The following is a 27,636-nucleotide window of genomic DNA, read 5'->3' on the forward strand; positions in this document are numbered from 1 at the left end:
TGGGTGAGTGCGTGAGGGAGGTAAGGGCAGGGGGCCCGGGGGCAACCGGCAGCGCTGCGGCTGCGGCTTGGCCGCCTGCCCGCGTTAGGCTGCGCCCGGGGAGGCGTTTGGCGCTCGGGTGGCTCCGCTGCTTCCCGGCTGGCTCCCGGGCTGGCTGAGGACGGGGCGGTGGGGGTAGCAGCGGCGCTGTCCTAAGCCCTGAGCGGGGCGGCGGGGAAGGGGTGGGTGGGGGAGCCGGGCCTTTGTGCCGCCTCAGCGCGGCGGTGCCCTGTGGAGGGGCTGCTCGCCGTGCGGTGCCTCGCCTTGCGCGGCCGCCTGCCGCGGTCAGTGTGCTGGGGAAAATAATAGAAGCTCCGTTTCCCCGCGGGAGAAACCTTGGCGTCTAGCGGCGCAGGCTTTACGGTGGCTGGAGAGGCGAGGGGCGCCTCGTCGGGCTTGCTCCCGAGCCCGGCGGAGCGGCAGAGCCGTGGAGGCCGGGGGCAGAGCCGGCCGCGCTCTGCCCGTCGCTGGTTTTGGGCGGCTTCTCGGCTGTTCCGCCGCCCGGCGAAACGGGGCAGGCCTTTTCCTTTCACTTTTCGGGGAGCGTCACTTACCTCCTCCTGCGGCGTCCACGGTTGTTTATTTCTTGGTTGAAAACGGTCACTGCTCTTGTACAGTTTTTACAACTGGGGGGATTTTTTTTTTTCCCTGGCTGCGCAAGCACAGGCTTTAATGAAAAACTGGAGCTAGTAATGCTTTAATCTGGGCCCTGTTTAAGTCCTGTGACCCGGTGGGGATGAACTGTCATGCTGAATATGGATGACGGTGTTGCAAAGGCTTCACGTCTAGATAAGGTCATAGAGTATCTCCTTAACTATCGTAGCGGCAGAGACTAGATAATACTGAAGGGGAACTGAGCTGTACAACTGCTTTCTGTACTGTTCTGAGGAGATGCTTTGCAGTTTTAAAAAAATTGTTTATATGCATTGAACCGTAGCTTCTTCATGAGCTTCAGGATTACATAAATATTGTGCTTTTTTTTTTTTTTTTAGATATGTACTTTTAAACTGAAGTGTGGGAGTTCTCTTCCAACCTAAATGAGTCTGTATTTCTCTGTTGTCAGTACTTTTAATTAAGGAACTGTTGTTTTGGACTTTGCCTAGTTTTGGGCTATATGCAGGGAGGGAGCAACTCTGTTGAAGTCGTATAAGAAAATGCGTCTTGCTGTCTTCTCTTTTGGCTAGCCTTGTAGTTCCATGCTGCCTTAAGAAGTTCCTGGTTTCTCATTGGTCCCTTCAGTTCTGGCTGTTTATAAATGAGTTCATTTTAGTAGACCTTAAGACACTGTGCTGCTGCTGAGGTCAGATTATTCTGCATCTCCAGTCCAGATGACCACCAAAGGAAGTGGAAAATGTGCTAGATTTTTTTCCTTCTATAAAACTTTAGAAGTAGTATAGCTCAAAAGCGTTTTAAGATTAATGTATTCCACAAAATTAAAATTTTTACATGCTTTTAGGCAGATTACAGTGTATAATTAGAGCTAGGTGAAACTTGCTGCTGAGATACTTCTGCTGAAAAAGCCTGTTCAGAAGAATTAGCATGTACTTTCCATTAATGTAGCTGTGTTAACTGGGGGAGCAAAAATAGCTTTGCAAAGTGGGAACTTCATTTTCATGCCTGACTCTTTGCTGTTTCTAAACAATAATTTGACCTTGAACTATTTTTTTCATTTCCTTTGTTATTGAGAATTTGGCTATGTATAGCAGCCATGCTATGCAAATAAATAAGTTGAGCAATAGTAGTTGACTATGATGCATTGAAGCTAATGCTGGCTACTGGCTATGTCTTTTATGGCTCTTTGCTTATTAGAAGCTGTGGAGCGTCTGTACTTTGCTTTTTATTGTTATGAAATGGGATAATGATTCTTCGCTGAGTTCTGTGAGACAAGCCAGTAGCTATATAACACTGATGGTATTTTTAAGCAGTTATGATGCCTCAGGCTAATGAAAACACTCTTGTCTGGTACTGCAAGTGTTCTAGTTGCATTCATAAACAACTAATGATAAATGAATGTTAATTTTGGAATTTTTACTGGCTTTTTACTGCTGTTGGAGGTGACGCTTCATTTGAAAGATATTTAGTAATACATGATTCCTCAATCTTCCAAATTCTTGAAGTCATTGTATCTCTTAGGCCTTTCAGATAGCTAGAACATGAAATTTAGCAAATTACAGAGGAGTAAGATCTTAAATATTATATACCGTATAAATATTATGCCCTTATTTTCACCGTTCCTAAGTTGATCTAAAGACCTTTAGCAACAGTTAAAGAGTTGCTTCTATCTGTATTTCCCATGATGGCACTTAGAACCTATCTGCTAGAAACCCATGTCTCTGAAGCACTCTATCTCCATTTCCCTTTATTAAATGATACTTCTGTTGAGAAAATTATCCCTATGGGATTAATTCCTTCTCCTTAATCTCTTAACGGAATAGGGTGAGGATGCAACACCTTAACAGTGCTAACTGCAGTATTCTTTTGAATGCTTTGCTGGCTTGTTACAGCAGCATATGCCAGGTTATTCTGCTTTCTCATTTGCAAAAATTACTCATTGCCTGTTTTCTCAAATCTGCCTTCTAAGAAATGAAATGTAGTAGATTGGTAATCAAATATTTGCACTGTGCTGCTACAGCAAGAGAACTTTTGTTCTGCTGTGTAAAATAAGCCTCAGTTCTACAGTAACCCATTCTTACTAAAGGATGTATAGTAGAGAAATCTACCAGTTATCTTTCAGAATTGTAATAATTAGGTAGTAGACAACATAAGAGGTAGCAGAGAATATGGAGCTTTAAAATGTCTTTCAGTATGTCTTTTGGAGATTGGAAGAAGGTGTCTCCCTTAGCTTACCTTATTAGATAATGACATCTCTCATGGTTTTCAGGCCACAGTCTGATGATTACTGAAAACAGCAACTAGAACATTCTGGTAGGTGTAAGAAACAGCTAGTTCAGATGAAAACTCTGACGTCAAAAACTTTTTATGTGTAGTGTGAATTGTCATAGACTTAACTAATGGAGAGTTCTGGGGAAAAAAAACCACAAACCAACCATGCTTCTGTTTTTTTGTTTGTGGTTGTTGGTTTGGGTTTGGTTTTTTTTTTTTAAGTATTGTGTGTCTGAAGGAATCCTTACTTCTACCAAAAGGTACTTGGGGTATTATTGCAAAAACATAGATTTAAAATTGTGGAACTCCTCTGCATAAGCTAAGACACTTCAGTGCATGCTTGCATTGAGTTCTGTTCTGTTGTTGGTTGGTTTTTTCTTGTTTTGTTTTCCCTTTAACAAGGTACTTCAACTTTGATCTGTGCTGACCAGACCAAAGGGTAAGGCAGTCCCGAAAGAAATGGTTTGCTAGTACAGGTAAGGAGACCTCTCACAGGGTCATAAACTAAAGGATTACATTTCTTATGAAGTTGCCTCTCACTTAGGTAGGAAAAGTGATTACAGTCTCTAACTTCAGAGGAGGATAACCATTGTGATAGCTTTACATCCGCCCGCTATGCTTTCTGCAAGTCATTGCTCTCGTGGGGAACTTTGCAATTGGTTTCTGATGATTTCATCACTTTGGGAGATGTAGATCAACTGATTCAGATCCTGTCAGCTGATGCTCCTGCACTGGCAAAGGGTGTCCAGGATCTGCAACATTATCAGTAGAAAACTCCCTTAAGTAACTACTGAGAGAAGATTCAGCATGTACTCTATATCCAAGCAACTGTTGATCTGTCATGAGCTTTCATCTTTACTACATGTGCACCAAAGTAGTAAATACAAAATTCAGATCCCCAATTTGGATCTGAAAGAGAATGTATTGGTGGAAAAACAGTAATATTAAAGCAGAACTTAAACTGTCTACAAAATCTATACAATGCTCATAACTAAGTTCTCTTTTGAGAGAGATGAGAGCCAGGGGGAACAGTTTTTAGGACTGAAATAGTGAGATTACTGTGCAGAATTCACCTACACAGGATGATCCAGGTGATGGCCAGCTGTGTCTTCCTAGCCAGCAAATAAATACTCCTCTTATGCTTCATTCCAGACAAATGCAGAGAATGGGTTGCTACTGAGGAATTGGAGGGGGTAGGAAAAAGTATTTGTGGGAGGGGATGGGAGTGTTGAGGCGGAGGGGCAGCCTGCTCTGCTGCAGCTGCTGTCACATCTGCCTTCACTCAGTGATGATAACTCTTGGCTTCTGGGGGAAGGGCAAGAGTGAATTTGCTCCCTAAGCCAGTATCTGGTCCCCTGTGTACCAACTTTTATACCGTAAGCTTCAAAAAAAACCCCGAATCTTTGGGGGTTTTGGCTTATATTTAGTCATGCAGCTTTTCTTAGCAAAAATGTTTTACTATATTAAGTATTTGAAGAAAATCTCTGTAAATATTGTAGATTCTGTAGAGCACTTGTCTTGCACATTTTACTCTTGTGAATCTTGTTTCATATGTATTTGATTTAAAGCTGGAAGTGGGTTGAAGCTGCTGAAAGGAAATTTAATAGTAAAACTTAAAAGGGAAGAAAGAGTCTTTACTCCAAGGTTTCTGTTGAGGTCTACCAGCAAATTTGATTCTGGGCTTGAGGACAGTTGAGCAGTAAAAGATTAACAAGACCTAGCCTCTGAAATTTTGACCGTTTTACAGAAGGCTATCGAATTGTATTAGGCCACCATTGCGTTAGGTCTGTCACAAATACAGAAGGATAAATTGGAGAACATGCACTTATTCCTTAAATACAATTGAAGTATGCAATGAGACAGTGGATCACCATATAGAATGAATGTAGTGCAAAAAGGCAGCTGGATAATATTAGTCAGCATGATAATGTGGTCATCAGTCTTCAGCGTCCTGCTTGGTCAAGGGTGTTGGATGTTTTTGTGTGAATGTCATGGGAAGGAAAGTTTTGAGAGCCCAGAGGATTTGTTTGCTGTTAGCATCTGCAAAACTCATCCCAGATGGGGGAGGAAAAGTGTGAAAGGCCTTATTTGAAATAAATTGGTTGATGGAGCTAGGCATGGACATTGCATGTGAATGGGGGTTAAGAAGTGTGGAGATGGGGACTGAGGGACTTTTAAAGGGAGAAAAAGTAATTATTGCAATGGTAGCTGTAGGAGGCAGAAGTGTCTAGTGTATTCCTCTGTCAGCAGAGCACTGAAGAATGTGCATTCAAGTCCTGTTAATAAGTGTATAAATACATATTTTGTTGAATGAAGGCAGCAATGTTCAGAATTCTCATCTCAAAGTGGGAAAAGCTTGATTATTTTAAACAGATTGGTGTACTTCCCTATTACATAGGCCTGATCCCTACAACATTCTTTCTGATACTGTTTAATTACAGCTAACATCTTTATTTGTTAATTTGTGAGTCAGAGCACCTTACTTTTAACCAAATTGTGCATGTATCACAGAGTCAATTGAAAAAAAAAAAACAACCACCCAAAAAGCTAGCATAGAAAGATAAATCTCTTCTGAGGGTGAGGAAGAAAAAAATGGAGTAGATGCTTTAGAAGCTCCAAATGACTAATCCCTTCAGTCCATAAAACCGTGATTATGGCAAGCTTATCTAAACTGAAAATCCTCTTAAACTTCATTGTAACGGTTACATGCATGTTTTGGGAAAAATAAGTGTTTGCAGTGGAGTTTGAATGTGTAAGGATATTTTTTTCTTTAATAAATCAATATCCAGTGGCACCTCAGAGAAAGCTGTAGTCTAACTGCCCCTTCAGTATCTATTGGTGGTTAAAAGTATCTTGGTGTAATCATGAAAATGCCGGTTGTATTTAAAAATGAGCCCTCAATAACAGTGCTTTGTAGACTTGGAAAGGGATGAATGTTGCTGGGTTAATCTCGGATAGCAGTCAAAAAAATTGGTGATGTGGATGTCATATACACATACTTGATCTGAAGAGCAAGAAAACAGGAGGCTCCATAAGTATATCTTAAACAGACAAAAAAACATAACGCCTGTAAACTTTTTGACTATGGATTGGTATTTTCTGTGGAGAATATAAAGTGGTCATCTTTTACTTCCTTGGTACAGGTTGGTGTGTATTAGGATTGTGTCCTATGAGTGAACTGATTTTGTGTAATGTTTTCATTAAATAGTTATGGAAATGATAAATTTTATTTGTAGGTGTCCTGAAATTCATCACTATTCTTTGTACTGCATTTTTTCAGAAAGGACAGGGAAAAGGTTAAAAAGAAAATAGGTCACATTCTACAGTGAAATGTCTTTCTAGGCCTTGCTACCATGTGAAGCTTGAACTTTTATTATGAGTTTGAAGGAAAATTTCCATGAAACTATAGAATTTCTGTGGTCTGTTAGTAGAATAGATGCTGAAATTTGCTATTGCTTTAAAGCATTATCGCTTTAGTACACCTAGACATTTTCCTGCTTAATTGTTCATCTTTGCATGTTGTACCTTCTTTACCTAGCACCATTTAATCTAGAGGAATAAAGTAATTTAAGAGATTAACTGCAACATAGGTCTGTCAAACTCCCCCATTCCATCATCTTCCGAAAACTCTTCGAGGTTGACTAAGTGGGGGGAAAAAACAACTAGGAAACCTGATTTGAGCTGTGGGATGCGGTTGAAACGTTTGAAAGATTAATGAGCAACTATTTTGACTTTTGTTATAGCAGATTCTGATAAATGTAACTAGGGCTGCCTGTATTTCTGTCTTTGTAGGTGAACAGAAGTGCATTCTTATTGTTTCAACTTACGTCAAGTGAGTTTAGGTATGCTGGCATATGTTCTCCTTTCAGGTTAAGCAGAGTTGTTCTGACATCTCCTTATCAAATTTCTGTCTTTATACAGTGTTTCAGTGTGTGTGTTTTCAGCCTTGCATGTAAAACTAGCTGGGTAGGATTTTGACGAGCACACTCTGGAAAAAGCATCTAGTGTGACCATCTCCTTTTGCTTATGTAAGAACAGTGTGATCACATGTCCACAGCAAAAATGTGTGCAGTTCCTAATTTGGTAATGCATTAATAACCTTCAGCTTGTTTGAGTATAACAGCAATTAAAAACAATACAATGTAGCTGAGTTGCTTTTCCAAGTGGATTTATTTGTTTTGCAGTTCCTCTCTTCATCAAGTCTGAGAAAATAGTTTATTTTATACTGGAAACTATTCGTGTCTGTCATTATTACAGGAAAAAAAATAATGAAGTAGAGTGTGGATAGGGATTGTGCAGGCATCTTCCACTTACCCTTCACCCTTCTCCCTCTTACCTGTGACCCATAATTATGATCAGTGTCATGTTTATTCAGTTTTTTTCCTCTCAGCTGTTCTGTTTACTGATAGCTTTTTAACTATGCCAGAAAAAAAATCTAATAATTTTGCAAGAAGGAAAAATGACTTGCAGACATTACTTCTGTCTGTTCCTTAATTATGGAACATGACTGAAGTAGTGGTACAACTCTAGATGAGCCTATTGGTCTTCAGTATAAAGCTGTAGAGTATATTCACTATTAGGAAAATATTTCTATAATGTGTTGTGTTCCACTAATGTATGTTCCACACTGGCAGTGTTGGGGCTGGTGTTTTGGTTTATTTTTTGTTTGGTTTGTTTTGTTTTTTTAAATAGAATGAATCCAAATACTTAAGTGATTGGCTGAGAACCATCATTGGAAAGAAAGACAGCAGGTTCAGATCAGGTCACATCTGAGTCAGGCCAGTGCCAGCTTCCCAGAGATTTTTAGCAAGAGCTAACCTGTAAGGACTATCTTTATTCTACAGGTGCCCTGAATTCTCTGCTGCTGCCTCTTTGCTGAGACAGCAGGTTGTTAATTACATTGTTTGGTGGAAAAAACCCCTTAGTATTCCTTTGCTGTGAATGAAGGAATTGCTACCATAGTTAAGGTAAACACCAACAAATTGTTATAGGTGGTGGATACCCTCCCTTTTCTATAGGTGAAAGGCTGAAAGAGGAGCTGTTGTATGCTACTTCTATTGAAATAGATATTAAATGAAACAGTCTGCACATCCTAATATTTCCTGGGTGATAAGGTAGTTGTGATAACTAACTTTATGTAGGATACTGAAATAAAGGCATTTAAAATGCCTTTTAGAAAAAAAATCTTTTTCCATTCCAGTTTCTTGAAGGAAAGTCAGCAAGTGCTATTGTGGAAACTAGCACTATTTTTCCATTGTCCTTTTCCTGTTAATCAGTACATAGCACTACTATTAGGTCACAGGAGTTCTCCTACACCAGGACTCATTTGCTGGAGGAACTGGTAGGGAGCCAATCACGGTTCCCAGTGTCTGAGCTGGCTGGCCTTGTGTCCAGTCTCAGCTAGCCCAGAGCAAATGTTACTTTGGTTTGTGCCAGCTGGCACTGGTCCGTGGGGTGGAGAATGCTGGACTGCAGAAGGAGTAGCATATGAGATGGCTATTCTGTGTCTATACTTGTAGGGAGATTTCTGCCCTTTCTGTGCTGCAAGAGTGGGGCTGAACCCATCGAGTATTAATGTCAAATTAAGCCTCACTTTTATTGAAAACAGGAATATTAGAAACATCTTTATAGGTGTTACTAAATACCTGTTTTAAAAAAGTCATTTATTGTAAGCAACACCCCTCTTTATTTCACTTAGATGGAAGACAATACAGATATGCTTAATATTCATATATGCTTAATATTCATTGCTTACTTTCCAAGGTTTGTATAATAAACAGATCTGCAGGTAGGAAAATGAGGGTAGAGGTCTACACATCTTTTCAATATTTTTTTTTTTGTATGTGTGAATTGTCTGAGAGCCTGTAGGCAACTGATACTTGTTTCACAGGAACAGATGGAGAGGTGGCAGGAGAGAAAGAGGAGGCAGCATGGTTGCAAGTGCTACCCAGGATTGTAATTTCAAGCCAGTTTTAAGTAACATGCCTTTAGTGTATGTACATTTAAAAAAATTCAAAAAGCAAAACACCAACCCCCCCAAAACCCAAACAAAAGAGCCCCCCCCAGCCCTCCTTGGCCGTACTAATAAATGAGTTGAATGTTTTTTTGAAAACATGTACGAAACAATACTCCAGTTATATGACAATGAAGCATGCTAGAATGAAGAGTACCTAAACACTTCCCTTCTAATACCTTAGTTGGAGCAGACGTGTAGCGTGTCTGAACCCATACATATGGACAGCATTTGTCTGTCACGGGTTGATTACATAGAGCCAATGCTCACATTTTAAGCTTCTGTGTTAGAAAGTGTTCATTCTTTAGAACATGGGAGTGGCTGAGTTGCATTATATTGAGATTTTAGTGAATCTAATGAGGGTGCTCATCTAGAGATTGCTGAACTTGTTGTCAAGTGGTCTGTTTAGCCCAGTAATTTGCATTCAAAAGTGGCCATAAGTAGATGCTTCAGGGAAAGTTGGAATAAAGCAAATGCTTGGTCCTCTTTTCCACCTTCCTAGCTTCCAAATATTTGCAGCTCAGGGAATTCCTGCTCTGGCTTCTCGGTCGAGAAACTTGCAGTGGATCTCCTTTATGGTGTTTTTTGCAGTGTCCCAGTGAAATTATTTTTGAGTTTCCAGTGCCCTTTGGTAGGGAATTCTATTACTTGTAGAACTTCTGAATTTTATTTTGAAACTGGCTTCTGCTAGTTTCATGTAGTGGCTCTGGCTTAGGTGGGAGTAAACCATGAACAGTTCGTGTCTCCTCCTTTCTCCATCATTTGTAGACCTCTGTGACTTCTTTCTGGCTTTTTTAGAGACTGAAGAACTCAAGCGTCCTCAGTTGTTTCTCATGTGAAAGCACTTCCATATCTTTGATCTTTTATGGTCCTTCTCTGAACATTTAGAAAAAAATTATACTCTGTTTTGGGAAGTTGAAGGGAACAGAACTGCAGTGTTACAGTGTAGATGTACTATTGGTACTGTACTGTTCACATGATACTATAATAATGCTTTCTGGTTTGTTCTCTATTCCTTTCTTAGTAATTCCTAACACTTTGTTTGCTTTTTTTCCATGGCTGCCAAGCAATCTTGTATTCTTTTTGACACCAACTGGAATTAATCAGTACTACTTTTACCTTTTTTTAAGCAGTATCTATTTTGTTACGTGGTGTACTATTCATGCTGAGGGAAGTGTAACATGTAAGCCTGTGGCATATGTATAAAGCATATGTATAACCAATAAAATACTCCTTTGTGACAATATTGGAAACATATTCAGGGTCTGAGTATGTTAGCACTTGAGAATCTGAAATACTTGTATTGAGGCAGTATGTTGTTTCTTAAAACAATTACCAGAAAGCCTATAAAACTTAAATGTTAATACAATCAAATAAAAAGCAACTAGTGTTGGAGGGAAACAGTGAACAATTACAAAGCCTTAAACTGTTCATCATTTTAAACATATTTACTTGTTATATAACCAACATGGGAAGGTTGGTGGCATGGGAGAAACCTGACTGGTACAGTGTGATAAATGCGTGATTAAGTCTAACTCTTCATTTGCATATGGGCTGTTTCAGAACAATTCCTTGAGTCTTGGATAAATTCCTGAGTGATAGCAGTCAGAACCAAAAGTAGTTAGGACAAAAATCCAGCCTTATTATATGTAAAATTGAAAGGAAGAACTTTGACTACTATATTTTTCTGCTTGCTTTGCCCCAAACTGATAACTTAATAGTAAATTGTGCAGAACTTGTCAAAAGCAAACATTTTCTTGGAGGAAACAGAACTTCAGCTTCCTTATGAATTTGATTTGTTTGGGTTGTTTTTTTTTTTTTAATTGCAACAACAGTGAGAAGATATTTCTTCTTACCAACACATTATGCTTTTCTGTATAGATGTTTACAAAAGTGTGTATGGCAACAATGTCGTTAAGTACTTGAAGTTTGTAATAGGGAGTGTGGTAAGTAGGCGTAGTCAGTAACGTGAGGGAACCTGTTAAATGTTTTGCATGATTGGCATTTTTCCTGGTTGACCAATCAACTTGTTTTGAAGAAGAGTCCTTTTACAGAAATTTACGTGGGTGGGAATTGAAAAGGACACTGAATCTAAGTAAGGAGTTGAAAAGCACTTGTGGAATCTGTATTCTTTCAGAAGAGGGAAGCCGTAATCTGTAGATGAAAATACTTTGTGTGTGTGTTGCTTTGTGTGACCATACTTTGGATATTTCCTTTTAGTTTTCTAAGTGCAGTCTGGTACTTGCCTGAAGTAGTTAATCCCACCATTGTGAAGTAAGGGGGAGTTAGTTGCGTTTTCATCAATACAATACATCATAGCCGAGTCCTAAGAACTTTGCCTATTTGCAAGATGTTCATTCCCTCTCAGCGGTGGAAAGTTAAATTCGGAAATTCTTCGAAGTGTATTTTCGTTCTTCAGCTATATTAGAAATTGTGACTTAGTAGACAGGAATCAGGTATGAGAAAGCAATTCTTTATGTTAATGACATGTGAGTTTGCTATGTTGTGATGAAGGATCGGTGTGCATGCGTTACTAGTATCCTAGTCATGTTTTTGAAGATAGTTGTAACCATGTTTAATATGATATCTACTTGAGGTTTAGATCAGTTTTTTCTTTTTCTAGTATTTATGCACTTCTATGTAGGTCATAATATATATAGTGGCAATAATCATTTTCTGAAGAGTAGAACCCAACCCTGTAACTTAATATATAATAAACGATAGTGAGTTTTAATGTGACAATATGATGGACATTTTCTGTTCTACATAGCATTTCTAGCTTTTGGCTTATTGTTACAAAAGTGAGAAGAAAAATAAAACTAATTAAAAAAAAATTGCTAAAATTGCCTGCTGTCTTGTCATGTAGATTTTTCCAAATAAAATTGAAGGCTGCATGAATCACAGGCTTAAAAATTCATTTTGAAAGTTCAGAAGTGGTAACAGTATATCTCTGGGTGATAGCACTATGCGTTTTGAGATTTAACATTTGAACTTGAGCTGTAAATTCGTATCGACTCTGGAATGTATATATAAAGTAAGCTTTCCCACAGAAGACCTTAAAAACATGTCCTTTGGCCTATGTCAGGAGCATAACTTCATGTATATTCCAGTGATATTATAAGCATTATTTTGAAGCAGGTACTGCCAATATAAAACGGAAAATATTTTTGTTGATGCAAGGGCTGATATAACTTAAATGTAATGAATTTAATTGTCTTTTGTAGTTTTGTTTAATATCTCTTCTTGAACCAAAAATATTCAGACTGGATCCTTCTGGACAATACTATTGACTTTTAAATATAGAAAGTATAGTAGGTATGGGTTCTATGAAGTACCGTTTCACAGTGACTTGGATAGATCTCCAATGGAAGCCAGATATTTTGGTAAAGCATGACTATAGCTATCCCACTACCTTTCTTCCTTTTTAATCTGTGAGGAAATCAAAAGTCAACAAGTCTTTTTAATGTAAGCTTCAATTGCCAGAGAATTGCATTTAATTGCACTGTTGCATGTGCCTCAGGAAAGAAGTGATGATGTATGTAGTACACAGACTGGTAAATACTTTGGGGTGCTTTTCAGTTTGAAACTTGTACAAGTAGAGTGTCTCAAAGACACAATGTATGCAATATGAAAATATAAGTGTGCCTAGTTAGTCAAATATGCTTTTTAACAAAGTTAATGTCACTGTCTATTGTAACTTTATAATTCTATGATTTTTTTAAGTTTTTATGTATTTCACTTTCTTTTATGATCATTTATTTAGATGTAAAATCAGCCCCACGATCCATACGTACAATGAGCTTTTTACTTCCATCACAGTAGCAGCATGTTTCTGAAGTGCGTGACTAAATGAAGCTTTTCTTTTAGGGCCATTGACTGATTAGAAAGAACTGTTATGCTCTGCGGGTTTCACTGTGCATTTTCTGTTAGATATATAAAAAATTTCAACTATTTGCTGCTTCTGTTGTAAACTGTAAAATTTATTTCTGTGTATGAGACCAGCTACTGAATATTTCTGTAGTGAAGCTCTATTTAATGAATTAAGGAATGGCGTTTTATGTACAAGGCCTTATTCACAGTCCGAAAGGATAACTGTAGCTCAGTCAACAACTACATACAGTTAAAGGTGGTGGGGAGAGAAGTAATTGTCAAAATTTTTTTCTCTGGGATAATAATGGATGATCTTATAGGAAATTTTACTACTGTATATGGATGTGCTTTCTTCAAACCATTGTAGACAAATGTCAGTTTATTCTATTCATTAATGTGGGTTTGCAAATATTATGATACTTAATTGTGAAAGAGCTTTTTCTGGGGAGGGATTTGGCTCCTCTGCCTTGACATTTACGTGCACATGTGTATTTATAGTTGTGATCTGTCTGGAATTTGCCTTTGTGGTTTTGTTTGCTCTTTAACTTGTTCTGTGATCTAGTCCTGTCTTTTTCAGTTTTGTTTCTGAGGTTTAATAGGTGAGAAATGCGGAAGAAATGGCTTAATTTAAAGGAAATAATCAACATTTTTATTCAACTTAGGATACTTTAGGGAATAATGACACTGTTCTGCTTAGAAGCCTTTCCTTAAAATAACCTTATACTGGTGCTAATTTATGATTAATCTAGAATTTGAGTTCAGTGTAACTATTGTTGTGAATGTTTCCTTAATTTATTTCAGTTGTTCTTATGAAGGCTTCATTAAAGAAAGCATCTAATTCAAAGTTAATACTATCAATGCAACTATTCTAAGACCTGGTAGTGGTGTGACCTTGCTCCCACTGTTCTGCCAAACTTATGATGTGTAGCACATGTATGTATGTGAGTTTAACTATGGTTGTTCAGAGAGAATAATGGGAAAGATATTTTAAAGCAACAATTATTTCACTGAAATACTAACTCAAGTGGAATGCTGAATATGAGCAGTCAAACTCAGTCTCAGAAGGGAAGGTGAACTGTTGAAGGAACAATTTTCAGCTTCCTAGTATATATTTCATAAACATTTTTAGATGAAAAAAGGAAGTCTTGTATTGCAAAGGTGAATGTCACTTTCTTGGTTTTGATCAAAGAACATAGAAGATCCTCTGTAGGTAAGAGTGGGCTTATTTTAGGCAAGTTCTGTATGGTTTCAAAATTTTATTCAGTCTTCCCAAGAATTAATACATTTTTTTAATAAATTGTCTATTTGGCTTTTTAGTAATTTGTTACAGTTGAAGACACACCAGGTTTTTTTCCCCAGTCAACTTTAAAAAGCTTGAACTGAAATTCCCATTTTATGTATTTGGTTTTTAATTTGGACTGTAACAGATAACACTGATGTAAGGAAGTGCTGAACAAATACAGGCTGCTAACTTTCTTGGTGCATAATAAAAGTACCCTAAAGTAGCTTACAAGAACAGGAAGACACATCTGAGACTGCCTAGTTTGGCAGAAAATTGGTTTATAGATTTGACTATAAACAAAAGCTTCATGGATACCCATTTGATATTACAGTGATGATAAAAACTTTTTTCTCTCTATGCCTGAAATGGAATGCAGCTGTTGTATTTGAAGACTGTGTAACCAAAGAACTGATGATATAGATGGTTAATTGATTCATAATGTGATATATCAGTCAGAGAAATGTTGATGTGGTAGAATGAGGAAGAAAGGTAGCTAATTGATGGGGGGGTATGTTATGTTTTTGAGGTGGCATCACAGCCAAGTGCATTACTGGATTTTTATGTCTGAGAAGTTGCTTAGCACTCATTCAGGAGCAGTCTTAATCAAAGTCTTAGATTATGGCTTTACTACTGTTACGGGTATGTCGTTCAGTGGCTTGCTTCTGGGAGGCTGGAGTAAGTTGCAGGATGCACTACTGTTGGCTTGTCACAGCTGAGGCTAGCCTCGGCTACACAAGATCTATCAGCTTGTGTGCTGTTAATGCTCCCTAAAAAATCAAAATACAGCAACCACCTCTCCTTAAAGTAAAAGGTGAAAGTCCAAATAGAGCATGCATCCGAGTATGCTGCAGTTAGAACTGTGCACGAGCAGGTGTGCATACAGTGCAGGTGCCTCGTGGTACTTGGACACAAGGTGTCCATCTCTGAAGTAAGAGGTGACTGAAATGCAAGGACTCTGGGAAATGGGCTTACTGATGAAATGCCCTGTGATCTTTCTAAGTTCTACTACAAAAGAGGAGGACCTCAAGGTAGAAATGCAGAAACTTGTAAAGAACAAAATAATCCCATAAATGAGTTCATCTGTTATGCACTAGGTGATGACCTTATCTCTTTTTGTAGGGGACACTTACTCAGGCATTTACAAAAAAATAAAGATCTTATTCAAACATTGGAAGCAGAATCTTTTCACAGTCTAGAAGAGGGTTTTTTAAAATACTTCCACTTCTAGGTGTATATGGTAACAGGGAAGATAAGACTATAGCAGTAAAATTAGATATGTGGTGGTTTTTTTTTTTAAAAAAAAAAAAAAAGCTGTTTTGTTTTCTGTGTATCTGTGCTTATTTGAAGGGACTGCAGTGCCAGAAGTCCTTGTTGTGGAGAGTACGTGAAGGATTTTCCTTTCCTTTTGTTAATAACTCTGAAGAGGAATGTGGGATGAAATAACAAAATGAACAATAAAGAATTGCAAAGATCAGATATTCAGAGTTCTAAAAATCTAGCAGCTATGATTTATTATCTGTCCTTGAAACTGCTCTAATACTGAAGATTGGAAGATGTAAAAACCTACTACACTTACCAGATGGATTTCACTGTCTGAAGAAGTGCTAGTATGATTGGATGTACCCAAATGATCATTAGCTTGATCACTAGGTGTTCATCTTGTGTACCCTGGTCTTTTAATAATAATTAAAAAAACCCTTTTTCACTAGTTCTAAGAGAGTCATGTCTCTCAATCTGTTACAGATTGTTTAAAGAATTCAATAAGCATGTGAGAGGAACTGTGGCCTGCTTGTATTTCCAAAAGATCTCTGATTATATGATAAAAGGAAGGTCTCCACATGGAGAAAAAGAAGGAACATCCTTTCTGGAAGGACATGCTCCACTTATCCTATCAACTCTTAGAGATTCCAGACTAAATTCATTCTGACATGAAGATCTCACCAGGCAGGAAGTAGAAGTAATGTAGTCATTGCTGTACATCTCACTCAGAATCTTAAGTAATTTCACTTTTAGGGAATAACTTATCTAATTATGGTATAACTTGGCACTTTTGCTGGACTGGCATGTTCTCCTCTGCAGGGAGAGAAAGGATGCCTGAACACTTACTCACTGTGATTGGCAGCAAAAAGTCCCAGTGTAACTTTTGTTGTTACCAGAATTTGTTCTGTAAGTTTTGACATTTGAGGGGAAGAAACTTGTGATTTAAGAGGAAATCCTCACTATTGGGTCTTTTAATGAAACCTGGTAAATTTATTACTATGTTTTACAAAATGGCGGGGAGGAGGGGAGCACTAAGCCTTGCTAATTGCAGCTCCTTGAGTATTCTTTTAATATTTAAAAGGAGAGATAATTGTTTAATATAATATTCTCAAAGGGGAAAATTTCTTATACTTTGTTTTTTAAACTAGCGTATGCGCCCTCTGCCACTTCAATCAACGAGAGGTTTTGAAAAACATAATGAAAAATACAGTCCTGAAACTAGTCTGAGCTATTGCTGTTCTGACAATTCTATTATATGACAACACAGTGACACAGATGTCATGGGGTCCTTCTCAGACACTCATTGGTGGGAATACTTCAAGTGATGTATGTTATGACCCCACCAGAGGTTGCTCAGACCACACCATGGGAACACAGCTGAGCATAACAACTCCTTGTACTGCTAGTTTTGCAAGAGAATTTAAGGCTGCTCTACATCTTGCTCTGTCAATAGTTTAAGTTTGTTTGCTGTTGTAGTTCAGAGTATCGTAACTGCTGGGTTTGGATGGTGATTTGTCATATTCGCAACCATTGAGCGTAGTAAGGTTAAAACTGCCCACTAAAACCTGTGTGAGTAAAGTAGCTTTTTAGGGAGTGGTATCTTACATGAAATCAATTGAAGTCCTGTTTTAATTCAAGCTATTGTACCTACTGCTTTCAGAACTCCATAGTGGAGAAAATGCTGAATTTAGGATATGGGTGTACAAGAATTTATCTACAATACTAATTGCAAATTAACAAAAATAGCACTTTTTAAAGAAATATAGAAAGAAAAGGGTGATTGGTAAAGACTAGCTTTATTCCATGTGGAGCTCAGCAACAACTTCCTCCTTCAGCTGTAAAGATAATTGATTCTGTAACCTTGTGGCTCGCAGTGTTCCAGAAATGTAAGTAAGTCCTGGGAGATTTGGTGGCAAGGGGAGCTGATTCCTTCTTTCAATACCCTTTGGCCTTTGGTACATTTGAAATAGTAACTACAGGTATGCAAAAGTTCTTGCTATTTCAAATATTGCGATGAAATCTTGTCTTTATTCTGTCTTCATCTTTCCCACCCCTATTCCATTTTTTTGTTTAAAAAAAAAAAATTAAGCAAATCTTGGATACATTGAGGGAATCTGGTCAATTCTATTGCAGACATTGGAAAAGAATAGATATGATGTGAGGGATAGGGGGACAACACATGTTTAGGGGAAAAAAGAAAAAACGTCCCAAATCTTTTTTCCAGTACTCTCCGGTTAAGGAGAAATTTTCTGTCTCTTCTGATCAGTCCCCTTTTAAGTTAGAGCAGGTTCTGGAAAACAAGTTAAATATAATGCTCCCTGAATCAGAAGGTTAGTGTTCTCCACTTGAGTTTGATGGTCCCTTGGGTGCTATATGCTGCCTTTCTTAAATTTTTTTTATCATTAGAAGGAAGACAATTGAGCCTAATTGTCTTCATACAGGTAACTTCTAGATATGACCCAAACTGGTGTATTTTAATACTTTGTTCCAGGGAGGAGTTATTTTTCAAGATATGCTAATCAGTCTTCAAGTTTATTGCCATACTGACAAGTAGGGATAATTTCTTGACCTATAGCTCTTAACTAAGATGCAAAAGAAGTCTTGCAGGCTGAAAGTTCATACCATTCCTTCTGCAGAGCACGAGAAATACTTCACTAGTAGAATTTGCACTATGTATTGTAAAACAAATGTGTAGGAACCAGGTATTTTTCTGTTATTAACATCTCATCACATGAAAGCTCTTTGCTTGATAGATTGCCGTACTTGTATAATAGGCTTGATATTGCCCCTTGTGTAGAAGGGGGGCAGGGGTCTGTTTTAACTGAGTGGCTTGAGTTGTGGTGAACTGAGTGGTATTTTTTGCTCAGATTCAATTTTTTACTGCTTAACAGTATATGACTGCAGTCAACTGTGGTTGAGGGTGGCTTAATTTTATTTTTAAATAAATGAAGTTATGCTTTCTGAAGCTTTGTAGTTAACTTGATGTAAAATACTTCGTAGTCTTTGCTGGCAAGGGTACAAATCCATGTTGATATATTTGGAAACTGGTTATATGTACAGCTGTCTCTATAGAAACTGTGAAGTAAAATGCTATAATTACTTTATAAGGGCTGCTTCGTTTCTGTTGAGGCACTTACGTCTTTAGAGCTGACTGGATTCAACCGTGGTGGTGAAAGGCTTCACACTATTAAACCTTTAAACTTTCTAGTTGCTTGAGAAGGGAGGAAATAGAAGTTCAGCATTTTCTCTGTGTGTGCACGCACGCATGCGTGCGTGTGAGAGCGAGCGTGAAAGCTGTGCAGGCTGTTCAGCTGGGGCAGCTGGGGAAGTGACGTCCTGTATTATTTGTCGTTCTAGAAAGAGCGGAGACACGTACTGTAGATGGGAGGACTCTGAAGAGGGCTGTGTCTTGTCCAGTGTGTATAATTATTTCTAAATGAGCAACGGGGGAAGGAATGAAATACAGAGAAGCTGTCTAGTGTTTCTTTAATATATTGGAGATTTTGTTGATTTGTAACAGTTCTATTTGTTTCCATTCCAAATTTGATTTTTATTTTTCCTTCTCTAGCATCTCTACATTGCTAAGACACTGGACACTGCTTTCTTTATAGCAAGGAAAATTTGAATTCCTCCAGCACTCAAGATGGGGAAAGATTATTATTCTATCCTGGGAATTGAAAAAGGGGCTTCGGAAGAGGATATCAAAAAGGCTTACAGGAAACAAGCACTTAAATGGCATCCAGATAAGAACAAATCTCCCCACGCAGAGGAAAAATTCAAAGAGGTTGCAGAAGCTTACGAAGTGCTGAGTGATCCCAAAAAGAGAGATATTTATGATCAGTTTGGAGAAGAAGGTATGTGTATGTCTGTTATACTCTGATCGGTCACTTTCATTATGTTGAATGAAGCAAAATAAACATAGATGATGCATGAAAACATGATGTGTGTTGATTTTTAGGCAATGTATTTGTACTGCTTGGAAGTTTGACTCCTCAGCCTTTTTAATGTAAAATGTCTTGCAGAGTGTTAATGCTGATCTAGTTTTAATTTCTTATTTTAATATGTTTTATACTTGACAGGCAAAAAGTTACTGACTTGAAAAAGTTTGTATGACCCATAAATAGCTTTCTGGGATCTCTTACTGCTGTCTTCCCTTGCCATAGCACTTTTTGAGGTGCAGTTGGAGAGATGTATTCTTTCCTTAAATTTTTGCTAAAGGGCAATCTGCTTGATCTAGGCAGGGTAGTCTGTTTGAGCAGAAGCCCAGGTGTCCAGTCTGTAGCTGTTGTTGGCTTCTTGCCTGGAGAGGAAAGAATTTGGCTGATGTCAGAAAATACCAGAACAATTTTTTAGCTTTAATTGTAAACAGTGATAACATGCCAAGAGAATGAGGCCTTAGAAATGTCATATTTATCCTAAAATGGTTATCTGGAGAGGATGACTTTTTTTTATTTTTGACCAACGTGACTTTCAGTCTTATGATTGAGCAACAGAGGAAGTCATTAACATCCCTCCCCTTAAATGTATGGTATCAGAAATTCCAGATGAAATAATTACTTCCGTTGTGACGAGTAGGTGCACTCACTCAGGGCCATGTTTTTTACTAATAGGAAAGAGGACGCTTAAATAGCAGTACTTTGGGGAAAATTGTGGGTTCTTATGAATGCATAATAAAATTTGGTCCTTTGTTATCCGTAGGACTTAATACAATTGTTAACATCCATAAATTCACGTAGAAGACCTTCAGCTTCTACAGACAATGCAGTTTTTTGGTCTTTTGTTCCACTGCATGTGTTCAAAGCTTTGGTGCTGTTACTGAAACATTCTAGGAAAAAAGTGTTTATGTAGATGCCAGAGGCCTTTGCTGCCTCTTGGGTCTTTTGCCTTCTTGCACTTCTTCCTTTTCACCCCCTGCCTCCTTTCTGTACATCATCATGAATCTATTTACTCTGTGGATTCATTTGCATTTTAGATTCCTGTGCAGCAGCTCATCCTAACTACTTTCCAAAAATACCATTTTAGTCACTTTTACCAAAGAGCTTGAAGCTCATAAAGCAATGCATCCTTTGGCATCCTAGTATTGCATACTTGAAGACAGAGGTTCAAAACATAGATTTTTGTTTATTTGGGGCATAATATAAACCCCAAGTATGAATTTTTACAGTGGTTAATCTGGAAATACGTACTGATGCCTCAGTTACTCTCTAAGCTCTTCAGTTGCATCTGAGAGTGTAATTAGTCGTGAGGGAAAGGCAGGGGGTAGGGTGGCAGGAAAGAGGAAATCTCAGTGTTTTTACAGCCAGGAACTTGATGTACCTTCAATAACTTTTGGCTAGCTATTCCAGGAGGTGTCCTTCTACTATCGCAAATTGAATCCACTGATCTGCTTGTCTGACATTCAGTGGTGTGACAGAAGGATGTACTACTGCATGCTGCTAAGTACTTCTGATACTGGGACTGAGATGGGGAAAGCATTCTCATTCTAATGTCTTGGTTACTGTTGATAACCAATATTAAGCTTATGCATAGAAGGTCTAAAACACTGAGCCAAAAAAAAAAAAACCCCAACCTGAAACCCCCTCTTTCAAATTTAGGGAATGCATAATATAAGCCTTCACATTTTTATGGCTGTGGAAGTAGGATAGCAGCTGTAGTGCTGAGCTGCTGTAAGATTTTAAAAAAAAAAAAAAAAAACAAACAAAACAAACCAAACACCAAAAAAACCAAACATTGGAAGTTTAGAAATAGAAGTCTCTTACGACTTTCAGTCTTTCATCTTAAAGGTTTGAGAAGGTACCCTGAAATGGTCAGTGCAGAAGAGCACTAACTATTACGAGGAAATACTTAGAGGTCACCTATTGGGAAAGAGGCATTTAAGAGGATATTCTGTTTTAAGATGCTAATTCTCTGAGTAACTGGCTTTATCATATGAAATAAAATTGGCAGTGTCAGAATACTTATTCTTCTGAAGTAGAAGTCATTCTAGAGCTTCAGCAACTTTGTTGCTGTTCAAGCAATTGAATTACTGGTTGGTACTGCATAGTCTGATGGTGAGTCCCCATTGAAAAGGAGACCTTTCACTCTACTGCAAAGATGTCCTTGACTCATCAGTTCTGACGTCATTGCACCCTACAAATAGGAAAGCTTATACTAATATTCAATTTGTTTTTAACTTTGCTTATTTGTCTTATTTAGGTCTGAAAGGAGGAGCTGGAGGACCTGATGGACAGGGTGGTACCTTCCGATACTCCTTCCATGGTGACCCACATGCTACATTTGCAGCTTTCTTCGGTGGCACAAATCCTTTTGAGATCTTCTTTGGAAGGAGGATGCCTGGTGGCAGAGACACTGAAGACATGGAGGTGGATGGTGATCCATTTGGATCCTTCAGTAGTTTTAGTATGAATGGTTTTCCAAGGGAAAGGAATACAGTTGGTAGCCAATTGCGTCGCAAACAAGATCCCCCTGTAATCCATGAACTTAAAGTGTCATTGGAAGAGATCTATCATGGCTGCACAAAAAGGATGAGGATTTCACGTAAAAGGCTTAACCCAGATGGTAGAAGTGTCCGAACAGAGGACAAAATTCTTACTATTGAGATAAAAAGAGGATGGAAAGAAGGCACCAAAATCACTTTTCCAAAAGAAGGCGATGAAACGCCCAACACAATTCCAGCTGATATTGTTTTTATCATTAAAGATAAACCTCACACTCACTTCAAGAGAGATGGATCAAATATTATCTATCCTGTTAAGATCAGCTTAAGGGAGGTAAGTTTCTCTTTTGGTAGAACTCTAAATGTTTAAACCTGTTACAATATGATAAAATGGCTACACTGCACAAGCTGTATGGCAGTAGTAAAGTTTTAGTTGTGTTTTTTTTTTTTTTTTAAATTGACTTTACAAGAGTGAAACTATGTGTGGCTGCAGAGCACAGTTATTTATAGTGGAAGCAATAGCTGTTTTGATAAAAATGGAGTATTATTTCAAGCTGTTTACTATAGAGATGGAAGAGAATGAGGGTGGAAGGGTCAAGAGTAAAGGTTGATATGTCTTAAATCTTCATACTCTACCTTTCTAGCTAAATGTATATTAGGCTGAAGTAATGAACACAAATACAATTAACAAATGCATCCAATACAGTATGCTCCTTACTGCTGTGATAGGATTGCTACTTCTGTAGGACAAAGTAGAAGTGTCTTAAATATTTTCACTGTCAACAAATTCTAAGTCTGCCTTTTTATGTCATAAGTTATTTCAGCTTGATTTCAAAGTACATAGAGATTGATTTCGTGAGGATAAATTATTGTGAACAGGTGTTATAGGAGCTATATATAACAACAAAAATGGTATAGCTTTTTTAAATTCCATTCTAAGTCAAAACACATTGGCTTTCAAAAGGAAAAATCACAGACAACTGAGCAGAGTCCTTAAGGGTCTGAAGCCTCGACATGGTCATCATTTAAAAGATAAAGTAGCTGAGTGTGTGTGATGTGTTTTTTCTTCTTAATTAGCATTAGGTGGAGAAATAAACTCTTGCTTGCATTATAAGCTCTTTGCGTACATTATGAGCTCCCTTCTTAAAGGATTCTTAACTAAAAAATACATCAGAAGTGAGGTGAAGCACCTAAAATAGGGTAAGGAAGGGAGGAAAGACAATATTTAATCTTGATGTGGGTAATATAGTTCCTTCATAGATAAAAGCCTATTTAGACTCATTGCATTGTTATGTAAATTGGACATTATCAGTATAGACTAAATGTGCTGAATAAGGTGAAGTTGGAGGAATCAAAATGTTATTATCAGAGATGCTAGTAATGAAAACAAGCTATTGGATAAAGCAAGAGAAGGTCTGTGATGTTTTAATTTTGGTGCACCAAAATAGTTATTTGCTTTTCTTTGAGTATCACAAATGCTCACCTAAGACAGCTGTGAAATTTGATATGCCTCTGCTTATAGACACTTAAATGTTCTGCAATTTGATACAATATAGGTTGACAGTGTATTAGAGTAAACCCCTGTGCAATGTAAACAAACAAAAAATGGAACAGGACTCTAAATTTCCAATGGAAACTGAGAAGCTGGATATCTCTAGAGAAGTATGAGTGAAGAGTTCACTCTGTGCTCAACTACCTTATTATTTGATAAGGTCTGTGAAGGATATATAAGCTCGATTACCGTCCACTGGCCATTGTGTAAGATTGGTAAATTCCATGATATTCAATGACAAATTGAAGCCTTCCCTTTTTAAGAGAGGAACACTGTATTTGAATTTTGACATATCAGTATTGCACAGTAGAAATGCTATTTGGAATACTAGTCTTTTCTAAATAATCCAAATTCGGTTGTAGGGACAAATAACGTTCTGACCAATTTCTTTTTCTCATGATACAATCTTTCCTTAGGCTTTGTGTGGCAGCTCTATCAATGTGCCAACGATAGAAGGAAGAACCATACCCATGACAGTAAATGAAGTTGTAAAGCCTGGGATGAGAAGAAGAATTATAGGATATGGTTTGCCGTTGCCCAAAAATCCTGACCAACGTGGAGACTTAATTATAGAGTTTGAAGTAATTTTCCCAGATAACATTTCTCCAGCATCAAAAGAAGTACTTAGGCGAAATCTTCCCGTTTCATAAGATGAAGACTGTGTATGTCAGCTGTTTAAATAGGACACTGGAAATGAAGAAGACTGGCTAGTCTGTGCTTTAAAAGTGCAATCTGTAACAACTAGTGGAATATTTGTTTGGGTTTGTTTTTTTTTTTTTTTGTCTTGCGGGATGGGGGGGAATACTGTAATGCTGCATGAGAAGAAAAGGGTTAAGTACAAGTCATACAGGTGACTTCTGCAGTAAAATTTACAGGGAAAACCACTCATTTTATTTTACATCTTCTTAATCAGAAAAGTTTATTCTTATTTTGCCTAATGTAAAATGTAGTTGGTTTTTACAAAGTCAGCGCATAATTCTGATATAGTACTTGAGCCTCCAAGTACTTAATTTCTTATATCCCTACCCTATCTATAACATTACGCAATTATACAGAAATTGGAGATAGTAGTAGAAATACACAAATACATAAATATTTTAAAGATCAAAACACAAAAGATATAATTTTGGTATGTTGCCTTCCACTGCACAAAGCATAGGCTGGGAAAATCTGCTTGGACTACTGAACCACCCCCAGCGGAATGAAAACATTTTCTTTACTGCCTCAGAATGTGAGGACTGCATCACGAGTCTAGCAAAGGGCATTGTGGCTTGAGGAGCAAGAGTAGCCATTTGCTATGGGATAGTTCCTCAGCCTTCAGGCAGAACAGCAAGAAGGGATTCTACAAGTATATAAACAGCAAATGGTGGGCCTGCTGTTGAATGGGGCAGGGAAGCTGGTGACAAATGACATGGAGAAGGCTGAGGTACTCAGTGCCTTCTTTGCATCAGTTTCTACCAGTAAAACAAGCCTTCAGGAATTCCAGGCCCCTGAGACCAGAGAGGAAGTCTTGAACCTCGGTGGCAGAGGACCAGATTAGGGTGCACTTAAACCGGAAGTCCGTGAGCCTGACAGGTTGCACCCCTAAGTGTTGAGGGAGCTGGCTAATACAATTGTAGGGCCGCTCTTAATTATCTTTGAATGATCATGGAGATCGGGAGATGTTCCAGTAGACCGGAAAAGAGCAAATATCACTCCTATCTTCAAGGAAAACAAGAAGGAAGATTTGGGGAGCTACAAGCCAGTCAGCTTCACCTCAATCCTTGGGAAGGTGATGGAGAAAATCCTCCTGGAAAGCATTTCCAAACACATGAAGGACAAAAAGGTGATCGGGAGTAGTCAGCATAGATTTAGAAAGGGGAAATCGTGCTTGACCAAGCTCATTGCCTTCTACAGTGAGGTGACTAGCTTTGTGGATGATGGGAGAACAGTCCATGTTGTTTACCTTGACCTCAGTAGACAGGCTGATAAAGTACAGTTTAGATAAGTGGAAAGTGAGGTGGATTAAAAACTGGCCAAATGAGTGGGCACAGGGGGTGTGTGCAGTGGCACAAAGTCCACTTGGAGGCAAGTCAGTAGTAGTGTACCCTGTGGTTCAATACTGGGGCCAATACTATTCAACATCTTCATTAATGACCTGGATTATGGGATGAAGTGCATCCTCAGCCAGTTTGCAAATCATAGAAAAATTGGGAGGAGTGGCTAGTAACACCAGATGATGTACCGCCTTTGAAAGGGGCCTCAATGGGCTGGAGAACTGGACAGAGGATTCTCACGAAGTTCAACAAGGGTGAGTGCAAAGTCTTGCCCCCTGAGGAACAACCCAAGGTAGTAGTACACCCTGGGAGCTGACTGGCTGGAAAGCAGCTTTGCTGAGAAAGATGTTGGGGTCCTGGTGGACAACAAACTGACTGTGAGCCAGCAATGCACCCTTGTGGCAACACAGGCCAAAGCTTTGCTAGCAGGCTGAGGGAGATGATCCTTCCTCTCTACTCTTAGCACTGATGAGGATGCATCTGGAGTACTGTGTCTGGTTCTGGGCTCCCCAGTACAAGGAAGGTAACGACTTACTGGAGTGGGTGTAGCACAGGTCATGTATGAGAGGCTGAGAGAGCTGGAGCTCTTCAGCCTGGTGAAGAAAAGGCTTGGGGGGAATCTTACCACTATGTATAATAAATACCTGATGGGAGAGAATGAAGATGGGGCAGCCAGGCTCTTTTCAGTAGCTCTCAGTGACAGGACTACGAGGCAGTGGACACAAGTTAAAACACAGGGGATTCCATCTGAACACAAGGAAACACCTTTTTGCTGTGAGGGTGGTCCGAACACTGGAACAGGTTGCCCAGAGAGGTTAAGAAGTCACCATCCCTGAAGATACTTGAAACCCAACTGGACATGGTCCTGGGCAGCCTGCTCTAGCTGACTGTAGTTGAGCAGGGGTGTTGGACTACATGATTCCAAGAGGTTCCTTCCAGCCTAAATGATTCTGTGAACTTGGACTTAGCAGTTTTCACTAGACAGTGCTATGGGCCATGTTCTGCAAATGAAGCTTAGCCCAAAGATGGGTGGTACTGATGTGACAGCTTGAATCCCTAGGGTGTAGGTCTATGCTTCAGTGGAAAGATGCACAAAGAACACTGTAAAAGCATTTGGCTAGTGCAGGTATTCATTATTTCCAAAGGCTGAACTTTACTTCCCATAAAGGGGGAAAAGCCCAGGTCCTAGCTAAAGGAGCGTTTGCTTAAGACACAAAGTGGAATAGGGGTTGCCCATAAACTTTCATATGCTTGAATTTAGCCTTTTTTGAATACAAATATGAGTTACTTGTCTTGAGTTAAAAGGCATAGGGAAATGGATAGCCCTCTATAATAGTCTAGTTTTATAATACAGTAATAGGGCTGGTTCCCTTGATGGCGGCATGGTTTTGGTAAAAGAAAAGCCTTGCAGGCGTGCTTTATCACTTGAGTTTAAAACCATAATACAGTGCTTTAACAACACTTTCAAAGGGGTTGGGTTGGGTTGGTGGGTTTTTTTTTTTTCTTCATAAGAAAATATGTAAGATTTGCTGTCAGCCTTTTGCCTATGGAAATTTAGTAGTTACCTGCTCTGTTAGGTAGCTTAAGAAATAGCAGTGTTATCTTTGTATATGTGATTTTCTTCAGGAAAGTAAATCATATGGAAGTTGGGGTTTAATTTACAATAACTTTTTAATGAGCACAAGAAGAATCCCATTTCTGTTACTCAAAGGAATAGAACTTCTGGGAGATACTGTTCAAGTCAGTTTTTCAACTGCAGATCTCTTTGTACAGTGTCAGTTAGCTGTAGTCCTAAATCTACAAGGAACCAAACAGTTGCTGGAGCAGTATCGCAAAGGGAAGAAATTTGCTGCTTAGTGCTTATGCATATTGTTAACACTATATATTGTTTGTTCAAAAAAAATCCCATTTCAGTATGTTCCGTATTGCATTTCTTATGTGGTTTTTAAGTAAAGAGTGTAAAGTTGTTTTTTAACTTTCTCTTATCTTTTGTTATGATGGCAGATGCTATAAGCTACATGACTTTAAAAGCATATCATCCTAAAATACCTGCCTGTCAGTTTAAAAGGTAATGGAATTGAACGTTTTGTAATCCAGGATCTTGTAACCATAGTCCAACTTGTTAAAAAAAAAAGTTAACAGCAACTACAACTATTTTTTGTAACCATCTTCAGGTAAGAGGAGTAGTGTTAAATTGAGGAATTGCAGTATCTTGTGTATTTAGAGGTGTATATATATATATGTATAGCAAACTGAACTTTTCCA

The 27,636-nt window shown here is 38.4% G+C and overlaps 1 protein-coding gene across 2 annotated transcripts; it reads left to right on the plus strand.

Moving 5' to 3' along the window:
- On the plus strand, positions 1-27,341 carry DNAJB4 (DnaJ heat shock protein family (Hsp40) member B4). Of its 2 annotated transcripts, none has more exons than XM_075711342.1 (4): positions 1-20; positions 18,916-19,201; positions 21,543-22,117; positions 23,752-27,341. In XM_075711342.1, the coding sequence occupies exons 2-4, from the start codon at positions 18,991-18,993 to the stop codon at positions 23,983-23,985; spliced, it is 1,020 nt and encodes a 339-aa protein (XP_075567457.1). In that variant the 5' UTR covers positions 1-20; positions 18,916-18,990; the 3' UTR covers positions 23,986-27,341. The 2 variants fall into 2 exon arrangements, with proteins under 2 accessions (XP_075567457.1, XP_075567456.1); XM_075711341.1 differs by lacking the exon at positions 1-20 and adding an exon at positions 1,036-3,398.
- Positions 27,342-27,636: the final 295 nt, after the last annotated feature.

The sequence above is a fragment of the Pelecanus crispus genome, chromosome 5 (genome assembly GCF_030463565.1).
Source record: "Pelecanus crispus isolate bPelCri1 chromosome 5, bPelCri1.pri, whole genome shotgun sequence".
Classification (NCBI taxonomy): Eukaryota; Metazoa; Chordata; class Aves; order Pelecaniformes; family Pelecanidae; genus Pelecanus; species Pelecanus crispus.